This window comes from Hypanus sabinus, chromosome 21, assembly GCF_030144855.1.
Source record: "Hypanus sabinus isolate sHypSab1 chromosome 21, sHypSab1.hap1, whole genome shotgun sequence".
NCBI classification, from domain to species: Eukaryota; Metazoa; Chordata; class Chondrichthyes; order Myliobatiformes; family Dasyatidae; genus Hypanus; species Hypanus sabinus.
Genome location: NC_082726.1, coordinates 59,983,097 through 59,998,085, shown reverse-complemented (window position 1 = coordinate 59,998,085; position 14,989 = coordinate 59,983,097). Strand labels below are relative to the sequence as shown.

At 46.1% G+C, this 14,989-nt stretch overlaps 1 protein-coding gene across 1 annotated transcript; it reads right to left on the bottom strand.

Annotated features, from left to right (window-relative positions):
• Window positions 1–1,837: 1,837 nt before the first annotated feature.
• Window positions 1,838–14,894, bottom strand: pgpep1l (pyroglutamyl-peptidase I like). The gene is made up of 6 exons (XM_059946670.1): window positions 14,758–14,894; window positions 11,998–12,077; window positions 9,225–9,277; window positions 5,974–6,090; window positions 4,082–4,308; window positions 1,838–2,137 (listed from the first exon to the last, which is right to left on the bottom strand). Exons 2-6 carry the CDS (start codon window positions 12,056–12,058, stop codon window positions 1,969–1,971), a joined length of 627 nt encoding a protein of 208 aa, XP_059802653.1. The 5' UTR covers window positions 12,059–12,077; window positions 14,758–14,894; the 3' UTR covers window positions 1,838–1,968.
• Between the last annotated feature and the right edge of the window lie 95 nt (window positions 14,895–14,989).

Below are 14,989 nucleotides of genomic sequence, written 5' to 3'. Positions count from 1 at the left end.
ACAGTTAGGTGCCAGAGATCCAGGCTACCACACACCGGTGGTGCAAGACAGAAGAGGCACTATAGACATATAACCTTCCGTGTAGAAGATCCCAGGTCTGTATAGAAGAAAAGCAGGGTACCTACCAGGGACGATAGCAAACAGCTGTAGGTGCTGAACCACAAACAAGACATGGGTACTGGATATAATCTGAAGTTTATAAACCAGAGGGGCAACACGACAACGTAATGGCTAGAGTAATGTTTTACACTGTCTGACACACAGGTTCAATTCCCACTATCTGTAAGGACTTTGTGCATTCTGTCCATAACCATACAATTCCTGTGACTGTGTGAGTTTCCTCTGGGTGCTCCAGTTTCCTCCCATGGTCCAAAGTTTCCAGCTAGTAAGTTGTGGGAATATTAAGTTGATGCCAGAGGCATGGCAACACTCATGGACTCCACGGACAATACACGGACTGTTGGCCTTTGATGCAAAAGATGCTTTTTGCTGCTTATTTCAAAGTACATGTGACAAATAAAACTAATCTTTAATCTTCTGTTCAGCAACCTGAAGAGTTTACTCCGTGTGTGACTCTGTGCCTGACCTGCTGAGCTTTTCCACTGTTTGCTGATTTCACCTGCTGCTTTATGGCCAAATTTTATTCCGCAGCAAAGATCTGTTTCTGAGATCCTGCTGTGCGCTTTTGCTGGTTCGGTTCATGTATCACAGGCTGGTGTGAAAGCACCGATGTCCTTGAAAGGAAAAGCCTGAACAGGTAGTGGATACTGCCAGTCCATCACAGGTAAAGCCCTCCCCACCATTGAGCACATCTACACGGAGTGGTGTCGCAGGAAAGCAGCGTCCATCGTCAGACCATGAGACACAGGAGCAGAATCAGGCCATTCAGCCCATCGACTCTGCTCCACCATTCCATCATGGCTCATCCTGGATCCCACTCAACCCCATAAACCTGCCTTCTTGCCATATCCTTTGATGCCCTGGCTGATCAGGAAAAAATCAACTTCCGCCTTAAATATACGCACGGACATGGCCTCCACCACAGTCTGTGGAAGAGCATTCCACAGATTTACTACTCTCTGGCTAAAAACAACACCTCCTTACCTCTGTTATAAAAGGGTGACCCCCTCAATTTTGAGGTTGTGCCCTCTGGTTATGGATACCCGCATCATAGAAAACATCCTCTTCCCTATCTAGTCCTTTCAACATTTGGTAGGTCTTGATGAGATTCCCCAAGCATTCTTCTAAATTCATGTGAGTACAGGCCCAAAGCTGCCAAATGTTCCTCATATGTTAACCCCTTCATTCCTGGAATCATCCTCGTGAACCCTCTGGACACACTTCAAAGACAGCATGAGGGACCCCCACCACCAAGGCCATGTCCTCTTCTTATTGCTGCCATCACTAAGGAGCTACAGGAGCCTCAGGACTCGCACCACCAGGTCAGGAACAGTTATTACCCCTCAACCATCAGGCTCTTGAACCAGAGAGGATAACACTAACCTATGTTATCCTCTCCCTGAAGAGGATATTCACTCACCCCAACACTCACCTGTTACCATTCAAGGATTCTTCACCTCATGTTCTTGATATTTACTGCTTGTTTATTTGTTGTTATTATTTTATTTATTTTTATATTTACACAGTTTATATTTTGCACATTGATTGTTTGTCTATCTTGTGTGGTTTGTCGGTCTTATTCTGTCAATTTTCATTGATTCTATGAAGCATCTTTGTAATTACTGTGAATGCCCCAAGAAATGAATCTCAGGGTTGTATATGGTGACATATATGTACTTCGATAATAAATTTACATTGAATTTTTAACTTTGGACAGTTGTCAACTTTAATGATACTTCACAGGCTGTGGGGACAATCGGAAAGGGAGGTGGAAGGTGCTACGAAATGTGAGTCAGCCTTTCTTTCTCTCTCTGTAGACACTCCTCATGGTTCTCTGCAAAGCTGCTGTTAGTGGATATCTGTCTCCAGCTGTTGGAGCATCTCCTGTACGATCAGCTGCAGGACCTTGCCTGGGGTCTTGGCTTCTGAGTCGGAGCTCGGTGCAGGGATGTGAATGAAGCAGGCCCTTCCGTTGCCATGGTGCAGAGAAAGGTAGTAGACAAAGTCACACAGGAACCTGAGGGAGAGCTCAGATTTCAGTGAAATAGGATCAGCGGGGGGAAGAACCACCGCAGCATCTGTAAGCTTCAAGTTAATGGTGGGTTGGGGGGGGCAGGGGGTTTCCAACTGGCAATGGGAGAGAGCCTGTGATTATCCCTCGTGAATCTATTCTGCACCTCCCCATTACCATCACCTTCTTTGTAAGAAGCTGGTGCAGGAATAGACCACTCAGCCCCAACCTACTGTTGTTCAATAAGATAAGAAAAAAAATTGCTGTATTTGTCACATGCTCATTGAAGCACAGAGTGGAATGTGTTGTTTTGGCTTAAGATGTTCAACACGGCCTGAGGATGTGCTGGGGGCAGCCCAGAAGTGTCACCGTGTTTCCAGCGCCAACGTAACAAACTAACTGACAGTAACCTGTACATTTTTGGAATGTGGGAGGAAACTGGAGCACCTGGAGGAAACCACATGGTCATGGGAAGAGTGTACAAACTCCTTACAGACAGCGGTGGGAACTGAACTCTGACTGCTGGCACTGTAAAGTGTTATGCTAGCTACCATACTATCGTGCCACCCTAAGTGATCTGATCTCCTTTCACACTTTCCAACTCTCTTTTCCCACATCACATGTCCCTTGATTGCCACCTCACTGCTCGCTGGGATTGAGAGTTCCAGAGAGGCACAATTCCCTGAGGGAAGACATTCCTAATTTCCTACCCGGCGTTCAGAAACATTGGCACTGGTTCCAGATACCCACTGGAGGAGGCGTGCTCTCAAACACTTTCAGGATCATTTGTGCTTCAACCAATCTGCCTCTCATTCTTCCAAATACCACTGAACATGAACTCAACTTCTTCTCAAATGTCTGTAGCTTCTTCCTAAGAACCAGCTTTCCCGGTGCTGTTCCCAGAGGAAGTGCCTCCTTCATTAAATGTGGAGATCAAAACTGTGCACAGTGTCAGGTGTGATCTCACCAGCGCCCAGGAACTGTGTCCAAACCTTTCAATAACTGGGATGGGTGATCCGTACTGTGACAACCAAACTGTTCGTTACTCACACAGCACACAAGAAGTGTTGGAGGAACTCACTAGATCAGGCAGCATCTATGCAGGGAAATGGACAACTGATGTTTTGAAAGGCACTGGAAAAGAAAGTGACAGGAGTCAGAATAAAAAGGTGGGGGGGGGGGTGATGATAGATGAATCCACGTGGTGTGGGGGGGAAATAAGAAGATGGAGTTGGAGAAGTAGGATGTAAGAAGCTGGGAGGTGATAGGTGGAAGAAGGAAAGATCTGAAGAAGATGGAATCTGATAGGACAAGACAGTGGACCATGGAACAACAGGGAGGTGTGGATGGTTGGAGATTTGGAGTGTGAGTGAGTGGGTGGGAAAGGGGTTTGATTTGTTGTTGTTGTTGTGTTGTTGTTGCTTATGTTGTTCTGCAGCATATGGTGGGCGCGCTGTATTGACCACAAGAATGTATGGCTTTACTAGTGGGCTGCCCCCAGCTCCTTAGTTTGTGTTGGCTGTTAACACAATTGACACATTTCACTGTACGCTTTGACGTAACTTTGAACCTGAATGTGAAAGTCATGGGGGTGGAGATGAGGAAAGAGGGATAAGGGAAAACAAAGTCAGGGGTCAAAGGGGAGAAGTTACCAGAAGTCAGAGCTTGCAACCCCAGCCATGACTTACTGTAACTATTCTTCCACACATTTATGCACCTAAACAAATTCCCCAGTACCTTTTTCCCAATATTTTCTGAATCTCCAAACCTACCTTCCGGGATCCATTCTGCAACCCGTCACAATGATTATTTTAAATGGTTCAACACAGACTGGATGGGCCAAAGGGCCTATTTATCTGCTGTACATTTCTATGACTCTGTGACTAAGAGTTAGGCCCTCTGTTGCCTGAATACAAGCTGGAGTATTATGACATTTGCATCTTCTTTTACCTCCCTGCATCTCTGGAATGGAGGACTGCGATATCTGTTGAGCGGAATTTTTTGTAGATTGCCCTCATATTGACAAGTGACTCGATCTCCTCTGGCCCTCCCTCGATGCAGCAGTTCCCCTCCGGAGTGAGGCCACAGATATCGCCCTCTTTGTATCCATGATTCTTGGCGCATTGTTCGAGAATGACGGTCTTCGCTGCTGTTGCTACCCCAATGTGGACCGCCAGCTAAGTGAGACACAGAGAATGTTAGCTGGAATTGCTCAGGCCCATTCTGACCACTGGTAAACTAGCACCCCCCCCCCACCCCCCCAGGCTCTGCCTCTCCACCCAAACACCCAGTCCCAGAACATGAAGGACTGCAGACTCTGGAACCTGAATCAACAATCAATAAACAATCTGCTGGAGGAAAGTTCAAAGTTAATTTACTCAAAGTTTAAGGTAAATTGGAGATGAAAGTAAATTTGGCTCTCTTAAGCTGAGGGCAGGTGGTTAGCGGGGATAAGTTCTAATTACCCATTAAATGCTCCCAATAGTGTGTGTCTCAGATAGCCTCTGACTACCAAGTCCAACTCCTGGTTTTTATGCGTGACTTAGCTATTAAGCCCAGCTGAGTTGTTCTACTGACAGGTGAAGGGGGAAAGTTAGGTTACTGGCTCATTAAAACTAGATCCTCCAGGCAGATAGGGCTCGTGAACCATGGTTGGCAGCTCATCCAGAAGGAAGACTCCGCTTTCAAACCTTACAACTCATGGAAAGGCTTCGGGAATAAACCCCAAGACAAAATTGGAGCTGGGGTCCCTAAGGCAGTCCTACGTTCAGTTCAATGCTGACTGGCAACTCCTGCAATGTAGCTGGTGGCAAACTGTATCGGTCTGTGCTGTTCTTTTGGACACATCGGCTGTGAGGAGAGGGGGAGTCTCCATATTGTACTGCCCTGGCTTTCATTATAGAATGCAACATCCTCGGTCAACTCCAACCAAAGAGGCCTAAATAGAACCATAGAACATTATAGCACAGAAACAGGCCTTTTGGCCCTTCTTGGCTGTGCCGAACCATTTTCCTGTCTAGTCCCACTGACCTGCACCTGGACCATATCCCTCCATACCCCTCTCATCCATGTACCTGTCCCAAAGTACAGTGTGTAGGTGGCATTGTGTACCACCCTGAGATTAATTTTCCTGCAGAAAAATAAAGAAATACAGTAGAATTTACAAAAAACTATACACAAAATCTGCCAAATAATCCACGGAGAAGAATAAACAGTCGACTTTCAGGCTGAGGGTCTCATCAGGTCTGGAAAGGAAGAGGAAAGAAAGAAGAATGACACACTGAGAACTCATTGGGTCCTGCAGAACTGTTAATGCTTTGGGTCGAAATCCTAAAGTGTAGTGGGGGGGGGGAGGATAGACAGTATGAAAAGTGAGGGGTCTCAGCCCACAAATGTCAACTGTTCATTTATTTCCATTGATGCTCCCCGACCTGCTGCATTCTCCAGCATTTTGTGTGTGTTGCTCAAGGTTTCCAGTACCCATGTGTTACAGAGGATGGCGTCGAGCAAGAGCTGGCAGGTGTTGAGTAGATCCAAATGTTTTTTAAATGTCATTAACGTCCTGCTTCAACCACTTCTTCTGGCAGCTCCTTCCACATACACGCCACTCTCCATGTGAAAAAAATGCACCTCAGGTCCCTTGAAATTGCTCCCCTCTCACCTTAAATCTTTGCCTTTTCATTTTTGGCTGCCCTGCCCTGTCAGTTGTGAGGGATCTCTAGCAGCACCAGCTGACCTACTGTTATTGCCCAGGACCACTCTATCTGTGGACTGAGTCCCACCCCGGATACCGGGAGCTCATTGCTGGGAAGCCACGTGCCACCAATCCTGAGCTGCCGTACCTGTGGCCGAAGCGTTTCCCACATCCTGGCCACCAGCTCTCGGCACCTCTGGTAGTGCACAGGCAGTAGGGCAATGTGCATTCGGATGTTCTCACCCAGACCCAATGCCTTCAGTTCCTAGAGCAGACAGAATTATCAGACTGAGTTAATCACAGAGTAAAAACCTGTTAACCATCCCTCCCCGCAAGGACAACATCGAGGACACATTCAAATGGCAACACCTCAAAAAGGAGACACCCATTATTAAGGACATACCCTCTTCTCATTGCTACCATAAAGGAGGAGATACAGGAGCCCGAAGACACACACTCAACATTTCAAGAAGTTTCTTTCTCTCCACCATCAAATTTCTGATGGATACTGAATCCATGGACACACTGCCCCAGTCTTCTTTCCCTCTCTTTTTGCAATACTTATTTAATTTAATGTTACATACCCTATATAGCTATCTATACGTGGATACATACTTATTGTAATTTCTAGTTTTGATGTACTCCCGCCACAAAACAACAAGTGTCATGGCTTGCTTATGACAATGATATTAAACCGATTTTGATTTGAATCTGTCCTCGCCCATATCCAGTCAAGAGGAGGGGGAGATGTAGAATAGATTTAAAATGCTGTTGGAGAATCGCAGGCTCCCTACCATGCCCAGGAGTGTGTGTATGTGTGTTGGGGAGGGCAGATCACAGACAACCCCCCCCCCCCAACCCACCATTAATTTGCAGCTTACAGATGCCGCGGTGGTTCTTCCCCCCGCTGATCCTATTTCACCGAAATCTGAGCTCTCCCTCAGGTTCCTGTGTGACTTTGTCTACTACCTTTCTCTACACCATGGCAACGGAAGGGCCTGCCTCATTCACATCCCTGCACCGAGCTCCGACTCGGAAGCCAAGACCCCAGGCAAGGTCCTGCAGTTGAAGTGGGCCAGTAACATCATGAAGGATCCCATCCACCCTGCTCATGGACAGTTTGTCCCACTCGCATCGGTGGGAGGCCACAGAGCATCAATCCAAGGACCACCTTATTCAAAAACAGTTAACTTTCCCCAAGCAGTGAGGCTGATCAGCACCTCCACCCACTAACCCACCCCTCCACACCCCTAGCCACCACTACTTTATCATTTGCTGTCAGAGTCACCTTACATACAGACAATCCTGTGCCTAATGTCACTTTATGGACATACAGTCAATCTATGTAAATAAGCTATCTTATGCATTTATATTGTGTTTCTTTAATATTATTAATGCGTTATTTATATTTTGTGATTTTTTTTTGTGCTGCATTGGATCCCGAGTAACAATTATTTTGTTCTCCTTTACTCATGTGTACAGGAAATGACATTAAAGAATCTTGAGGCCTGATGTAGATTAGACAAGATCCTACTGAATGGTAGGACCGCTTTGAGGGGCTAAATAGCCAATTCCTACTTCTTTGTGAGTCTACAGGAGGGGCAAATGAGGAGTGGTGGGATAGTGGGAAGGAAGAGGTGGCAAATCCTACATTTCGCCCAGAGAGTAGTGAGGACATGAACCTCACTGTCACAGAGGGGCTAAGGTGAGGAACAGAGAAGGCAAAAGTGGATTCATGAACAGAGGGAGATGGTGATGGGAAAACGGGGAATGTGAAACAGGAACACTGGTAAGGGACAGCAAGGATTAAAGATGAAAGATTATCTTTATTTATCAACTGCATTACAGTGAAATGCATAATTTGCGACAACAAGCAACATAGTCCGAGGATGCATTACCATGTCTCCAGCACCAATATAGCATGCCCAAAACTTAGTGACCCTAACCATACATCTTTGGACTGTGGGAGGAACCGGAGCACCCAGAAGACACCCACACAGGGTGTATGCACAAACTCCTTACAGAGAGTGGCGGGAATCAAACCCTGATCTTACGGCTGGCGCAGTGGTATATTTCCCTGTCCTGAAGATGGAAAAACTTACTCCTGGTTTGTGACCCATCCACTCAGGAAACTAATTTCCCTTTATCTACATTGTCTAGACGTCATTAAGTTGGAAAGAGTGCAAAAGAGATTCAGGAGAATGTTGCCAGAGATCCAGAGCCTGAGTTGTAGGACAAGGTTAGATAGGCTAGGACTGTAGTCCTTGAACCATAGGAGACTAGGGGGCGGGATGATCTCACAGAAGTGTACAAAGATCATGAGGGATATAGTGAGTGTACTCAGTCTTTTGCCCCAGGGAAAAGGAATTAAAAACTGGAGGACAAGGATAGAAGGTGAGAAAAAATTATAAGGGATTGGAGGGGCAACTTCTTCACCCAGAAAGTGGTCTATATGTGGAGCTATCTCTCTCTCTCTCTCTCTCTCTCTCTCTCTCTCTCTCTCTCTCTCTCTCTCTATATATATATATACACACACACACATACACCACCAGAGGGAGTGGGTGAGGCAGATACAATAAGATTAAAAAGACAGATACGTGGAAAGGAAAAGTTGAGAGGGAAATGGGCCAATGACACTAGCTTAAATGGGCATCTTGGTTGGCATCGCCAAACGAGGATCAGCATCTGGTTTATTGTCATATGTTGTGAACTTTGTTGTCTGGTTCCTTTTGATGATGTTCTTGATGCCGGGGAGGTTAGTGCCCATGATGGATCTGGCTGAGTTTACAACACTCTGCAGGTTTTCTGATCCTGTGTAGTGGCCTCTTCGTACCAGATGGTAATGCAACCCGTAGAAATACTTCGGATGAATTTGATGAGCTGGGCTAAAGGGCCTGTTTCCCCTCTATACACTTTGAGGTAAAAATATCTGCAACAGAACTCCTCTGTTCAAAGAGAATTTCTGTTTCCCTAGAATTTACTTATTGTATTTTACTTGGAGATAGTGTGGAACAGGCCCTTCTGTGAGCCGCTCTGCCAGCAACCCATCAATTTAATCCTAGCCTAATCATGGAACATTTTACAATGAACAATTAACCTACTAACCAGTACATCTTTAAACTATTGGAGGAAACTGGAGCACCCAGGGAACACTCACACATTCCACGGGGAAGAGGTATATAGACCCCTGTCAGCATTGGTGCTTGAGTTATATTCACGTAACTGAAGTCCCTCACTCCTGTAATGATTCTGGAAAATCTCCTCTCTCAAATATTACCTCAGTCCTACTCAGGGAGCATCCAATTGGATTTTGGGAATGAGTTTGGGACCCTGGGCTTGAAGGACAGAACTAGCAGCCAGAATTCTGGACATAACCCGCACCTGGAACGATCTCGGTACCTGAACAGCCACCCAGCTGGGATTACTGAGGTATCTTCGGAACGGTCCGAACCCTGTTGGAAGTCAAGAAGTGAACTCGGTGCAAAGCCGATGTTGACTGGGTTACACAAGAGCAAGCAAAGCCTTAATCACAGCAGGAAGACATCATCTCTGAGGTAGTGTTTAGGACAGTTGGCTCCCAGAAAGTTAAGAGGATCTGAGAGCAGATGTTGTGTAAAGATGCTACATGCAGTCTAGTCTGTACCCAAATTTCAAATGCATTCATGTAGCACCTATCACATCAACTTCATATTGCAAAGCTTTAAAGGCAAAGCTTTGTAATGTTCTATGGACACTGTTTATAGGGAACACAGCAGCCAATCTGTACACAGCACAATCTCATAAGAACCAGAGAGGTAACAGCACAATCTTATGTCTTCAGAGAATTATCTGAGGAACAAACATTGATCACAATGCAGAGAACACTTCCATAAAGTGCTCTTCCCATCCATGTGCTTATCCTAACTTGTCTTCAACATTGAAATCCAGCCCGCATCTACCACTTCTGCTGGCAGCTCATTCCACACTCGCTCCACCCTTGAGCACCCCTAAAATATCACCTTTAACCTGTCACCTCCATTCCTAATCTCACCCAACATCAGCAGGAAAAGCCTGCTTGTATTTACACTGGTCATTCTCATCATTTTCTGCGCACTGGGTGCTGGCCTTTTTAAAATTGGGTTCTTGCTTTGTGGCTGACAAATCTTAAGGTTGTATAATTTGTACATTCGTTGATAATAAATGCACTTTGAACTTGAATTTTGTGTACTTATCAACCCAACTTAGTGGAATTGTACACTGGCACAGTTAGTAGAGCTTCTGCTTCACGACACCAGACACCTGGGTTCAATCCTGACCTCTGGATCAAATACAATGCAGAATTGAACTAAATCACCTCTGCCTGCACACAGCCCACATCCTTCCATCCCAACAGCCTCTTACGTGTAACACACACAAAATGCTGGAGGAACTCAAGCAAGTCATGCAGCATCTATGGAAATTAATAAATGTTGTGTTTGATATTGAGGGACACCAGTATGTCAGCCTTGCAGGATATTCAGCTGAACTTTATTGATACTCTGCTTGTACTATATGCAAACTCCTCCTGTGTGGGAGCACCTGAGTGGCACTATTAACTACAACAATAAGCAGTCAACATTTCAGGCCGAGACCCTTCATCAGGACTCATTTCTGTCCGTGTCACCGTTCCTGGTAGCCCATTTCAGGCATCCACAACTGTGTATATATAAAAAAAACTGCCCTGCACATCTGCTCCCTTTCCTTGTGTTCTCGTGTTTCCTCACAACCTCTGAAGCTTTAGAGAAGCAACCTGCATGTTCTCCCTATGGCTGTGTGGGTTTCCCTTGGGTGGTCTGGTTTCCTCCCACACCCAGAGATGCATTAGAAAGTAGTTTAATTGTCCCTAATGTGTAACTGAGTGGTAGAATCAGTGAGGAAGCAATGAGAATGTGGGGAGAATGAAATCGGAGTACCAGTAATGGTTGGCATGGAGTTTCAGAACTGAAGGGCCTATTTTCCCTCATGTAGGAGGACCAACACCTCGTATTCCTTCTGGGTAGCCTTCAACCCAATGACACGAACATCATTTTCTCTCACTTCCAGTAACTTCCTACCCCCTCTCTCTTTTTTGATTCCCCATTCTCCTCTCTTACCCCTCCTCTTCCCATCATCTCCCTCTGGTTTTCTCTTTCTTTTTTTTCCCTTTCTCCCATAGTCCACTGTCCTCTCCTATCAGATTTCTTCTTCTTCAGCTTCTTCCACCTATCACCACCCAAATCCTTACTTCATTGCCCTTGGTTCACCCTTTCCCCTCATCGGTTTTACCTACCATCTGCCAACTTGTACTCCCTCCCCTCCCATTTTGGCTTCTTTACCCTTCCTCTCCAGTCCTGGTAAAGAGTTGAAGCCCGAAATGTTGACTGCCAATTCCCCTCCACAGATGCTGCCTGTTGTGCCAAGCTCCTCCAGCATTTTGCTTGTGTTGCTTAAGATTTCCACACTGGTTGTGCATACTCAGTGGTCATTTTATTAGATATTAGATTTGCTTGTTAATGCAAATATCTTATGAGCCAATCATTCAGTAGCAACTCACTGCATAAAAGCATGCAGACATGGTCAAGAGGTTCAGTTGTTGTTCAGATCAAACCTCAGAATGAGGAAGAAGTGTGTTCTAAGTGACTTTAACTGTGGAATGATTGTTGGTGCCAGATGGGGTAGTTTGAGTATCTCAGAAACTGCTGATCTCCTGCTATTTTCATGCACAACAGTCTAGAGTTTACAGAGTCTAGTACAATAAACAACAAAAAATCTAGTGTGCAATAGTTCTGTGGGCAAAATGTCTTGTTAAGAAGAGAGATCAGAGGAGAAGGGCTGGACTGGTTCAAGCAGACAGGAAATCAACAGTAACTCAAATAATGATACATCTCAGAGCATCTCTGAATGCACAACATGTTGAACCTTGAAGTGGATGGGCTACAGCAGCAGAAGACCACGGACATGCACTCAGTGGCCACTTTATTCAGTATAGGAGGTACCTAATAAAGTGGTCACTGAGTTTAGGAGGCAGTTTCCCCAGGCTGTTGATCCCCAGCAGGACATTCTTTATTACGCATTGCACGAAGCATTATTTGCAGTTCAGTCCCTGCAACAGGATTAACACGTGCAATAGGAAATGTCGGCAAAGTCTAGCAGAACGTAGAAGCCGAGCACCCACCAGTCACCAACACCAATGGCGGGCTGGAACCATTGGTGTCCTTGGGTGTGACATTGTCCATCTTCTCAGCCAACAGGTACCTAAATAATTAAAGAAAGACCAACATTGGTATGGTGGATTCACAATCTCAGGTTCCAGGGAGTTTTCCTTGAGGCCCTTCATTGGTTGGGATTGACCAAGGATGGTGCATTCTAGCTATCTATGTGTGTGCAAACTAGTACATGAACCAGGGTAGTACGATATGGAAAACGAGCTGTTGCCCCTGCTGCAGTCTCTCCCTCTCCACTTAGCTGATGAATCCAAAGAAACGGCAGAGACCGATACAGACGGCATCGGTGGTTTTGCGGGAGTTGTCAGTCGGAATTCAACTCAATGCAGGATTGCCTGAGGGGCTCCAGCTCTGTATATTTTTCCCAGAGTTTATTGCCGAAGCTTTCCCTGTGAGTGGGTTTAGCTGCCAACCATGGTTGATGAGCCCCATCTGCCTGGAGTGACTGGTTTTAAAGTGCCAGTAAGCCTCACTTAACCCCTTCTCCTGTCAGTAGAAACGGTTCCGCTGGGCTTAGTAGCTAAGCCACACGTGAAGGCCAGGAGGCTATTTAAGATGCACTCCATTGTGAGTATTTAATAGGTAGTGTGAGTTTATCTCCACTACCTCACTATCCCCCAACCCAACTTGCTACGACAACCTTAAGGAACCTGTAATACAAAATGGTAAAGGTGAAACAAGCACCCACATCCGTGAGATGGTACACTGGTTATCCTGAAGGTGCTGGTTGACGGGTAAGCACAGACCTGAGGCAGGAGATAACACGCAGTACCAGGGGACTCCTTTCAACCTCTCAGACCACTGGCAGGACGCAGGCTTCATGTCACGTACTTCAGATAGAGACACGTATCACCATGTCAGTGATACAGTGGGGAAATCAACTGAGGTTGTTGTTAGGTGGAACACAGAAATCTCAGCCAATTATAAAGTAATGCAAGGAATAGCTAAGATAGACAGTCAGAATCTTACTTCTGGTGTAGAAATGTCAGATACTGGTGGGTATAGCTGTAGAGTGAGAGGGGGAATGCTTTATGGGCATGTGGGGGGGCAGGTTTTTTTTTTACAGTGAGTGGTGAGTGCCTGGAACGTGTTGCTGGGGTGAATCAGAATCAGGGTTAAAATCACTGGCACATGTCCAGAAATTTGTTATTTTGCAGCAGCAGTAAATTGCAATACATAATAGTAAAAACTATAAATTACAGTAAGTATACGTAAAAAAGAAAATTACACAAGTACTGCAACAAGAGAGGAAAATATAGTGAGGTGGTGTTCATGATTTTATTGTCTGCTAGGTGCTCCAAGTCAGGTGAGCAGCACTGAGACAGACCCGCCACGTTGATGTAATTATAAAGCGTACTCCACCTCCTTTGTGATGGTGGAAACTGATAACAAAGATGTTTAGGCCTTTAGATAGGTGTATGGATATGTGGGGAGTGGAGGGAAATGATTGACCTGGGACAGTAACAGGTCAATTGGCCTGTGTTCCCAGAATACCGTAATGCTAACTGCTACGCTACCGTGAAACCCCCTAATTGCTTAAGACCATAACACATAGGAGCAGAAGCAGGCCATTTGGCCCATCGAGTCTGCTTTTGATAACATTTGACTCATATCCTTCCATTTCCCACATATCCATATGCCTACCTGAAGGCTTCCACCACCTGTTATGTTTCCACCACCAGCACTGGCAGTGCTTTCTCACCACTCTCTGTGTGGGGAAAAAACCTTGCCCCCCCCCACTCACATGCCCTTGAAACACCTCCCCCCCCCCCCCGCCCCACTTTAAAACTATGCCCACTAGTATTTGACATCTCTACCCTGGGAATAAGATTCTGACTAATAAACTCTTCTCAGGCTTTTTCAAGATTCTGACTGACTACACCCCTCAAAATCTTACAACTTCCATCAGGTCTTCCCTTGGCCTCTGACACTCCAGAAGAAACAATCCAAATACACCCGGAGAAATCCCATCATCCACGCCTGGTGGGAGAGGGTTGCATGTCCTGGTCAAATTCCACAAATGCCCCCTCCCTAATCAATCCTCACTGACTTGTCCTCCCTCATCTCTAACCTGGGTTACACCCTCCAGTCCAGACATTCAATTTCTCAGCTGTGTCCACTCTTTTCATGTACCCCACCTCCTCCTGCCCCTCAATATTCAAATTCCGCTCTCTCTCCACACCAACACATAACTTTTACCCCCCCCCCCCCAAACAGTCATTTACGAACCCTATCTCCTCTTCTGGTCACACCCACCTCCAGCTTGGGCTCATCCACTCTCCTCAAAACTCAAGGTCATTTGCCCCATCCCTTCTCTCACACAGATTCTTTGATCCCCTCATCCCACACCATGAGGTTCTCAGCCCCTTCCTCCACCCCTGTTATTACCGGACACTAATCAAACATCCCTCTGCAGCCTTCACCACTTACCCCTGTTTCAGCTGTCCATCATGTACCCCTCCACACAACTCTGATCATAAACCCACAATTTACCACCCCAGGTTTTTATTTGCTAAGTTATTTATCCCCATATTATTCAATCTCCGTTAATGAATCTCTGAATTATTGAACCCTCGATTTATTTAACCCTGTTAATTACCCAACCGTGTCGTTATTTATGCCTGTTATTAACTCATCTACCCAGTAATTAACCCTTGATATTATCCTCGTGTTATTTACCATTCTTTGCGCCCTTAACCGAGGTTACTTACCCCTTATCAATCACTACTCTGAGTTATTTACCCAGGTTATTCCCGCCCCTCTGCCAGACCGATGGACGAAGCAGGAGCGGAGCTGGCAGGTGCCGGGTCCGGGTGGCCCAGGGCAGCGGGCGGGGGAGGCCAGAGACCGGGGTGAGGGACGGGAACACCGCAAGGCTCCGGCCCGCCACCGTGGATCAGCCAGCAGCCGCCGGGGACGGGGAGACGCCGGGTTTCGGGCGTC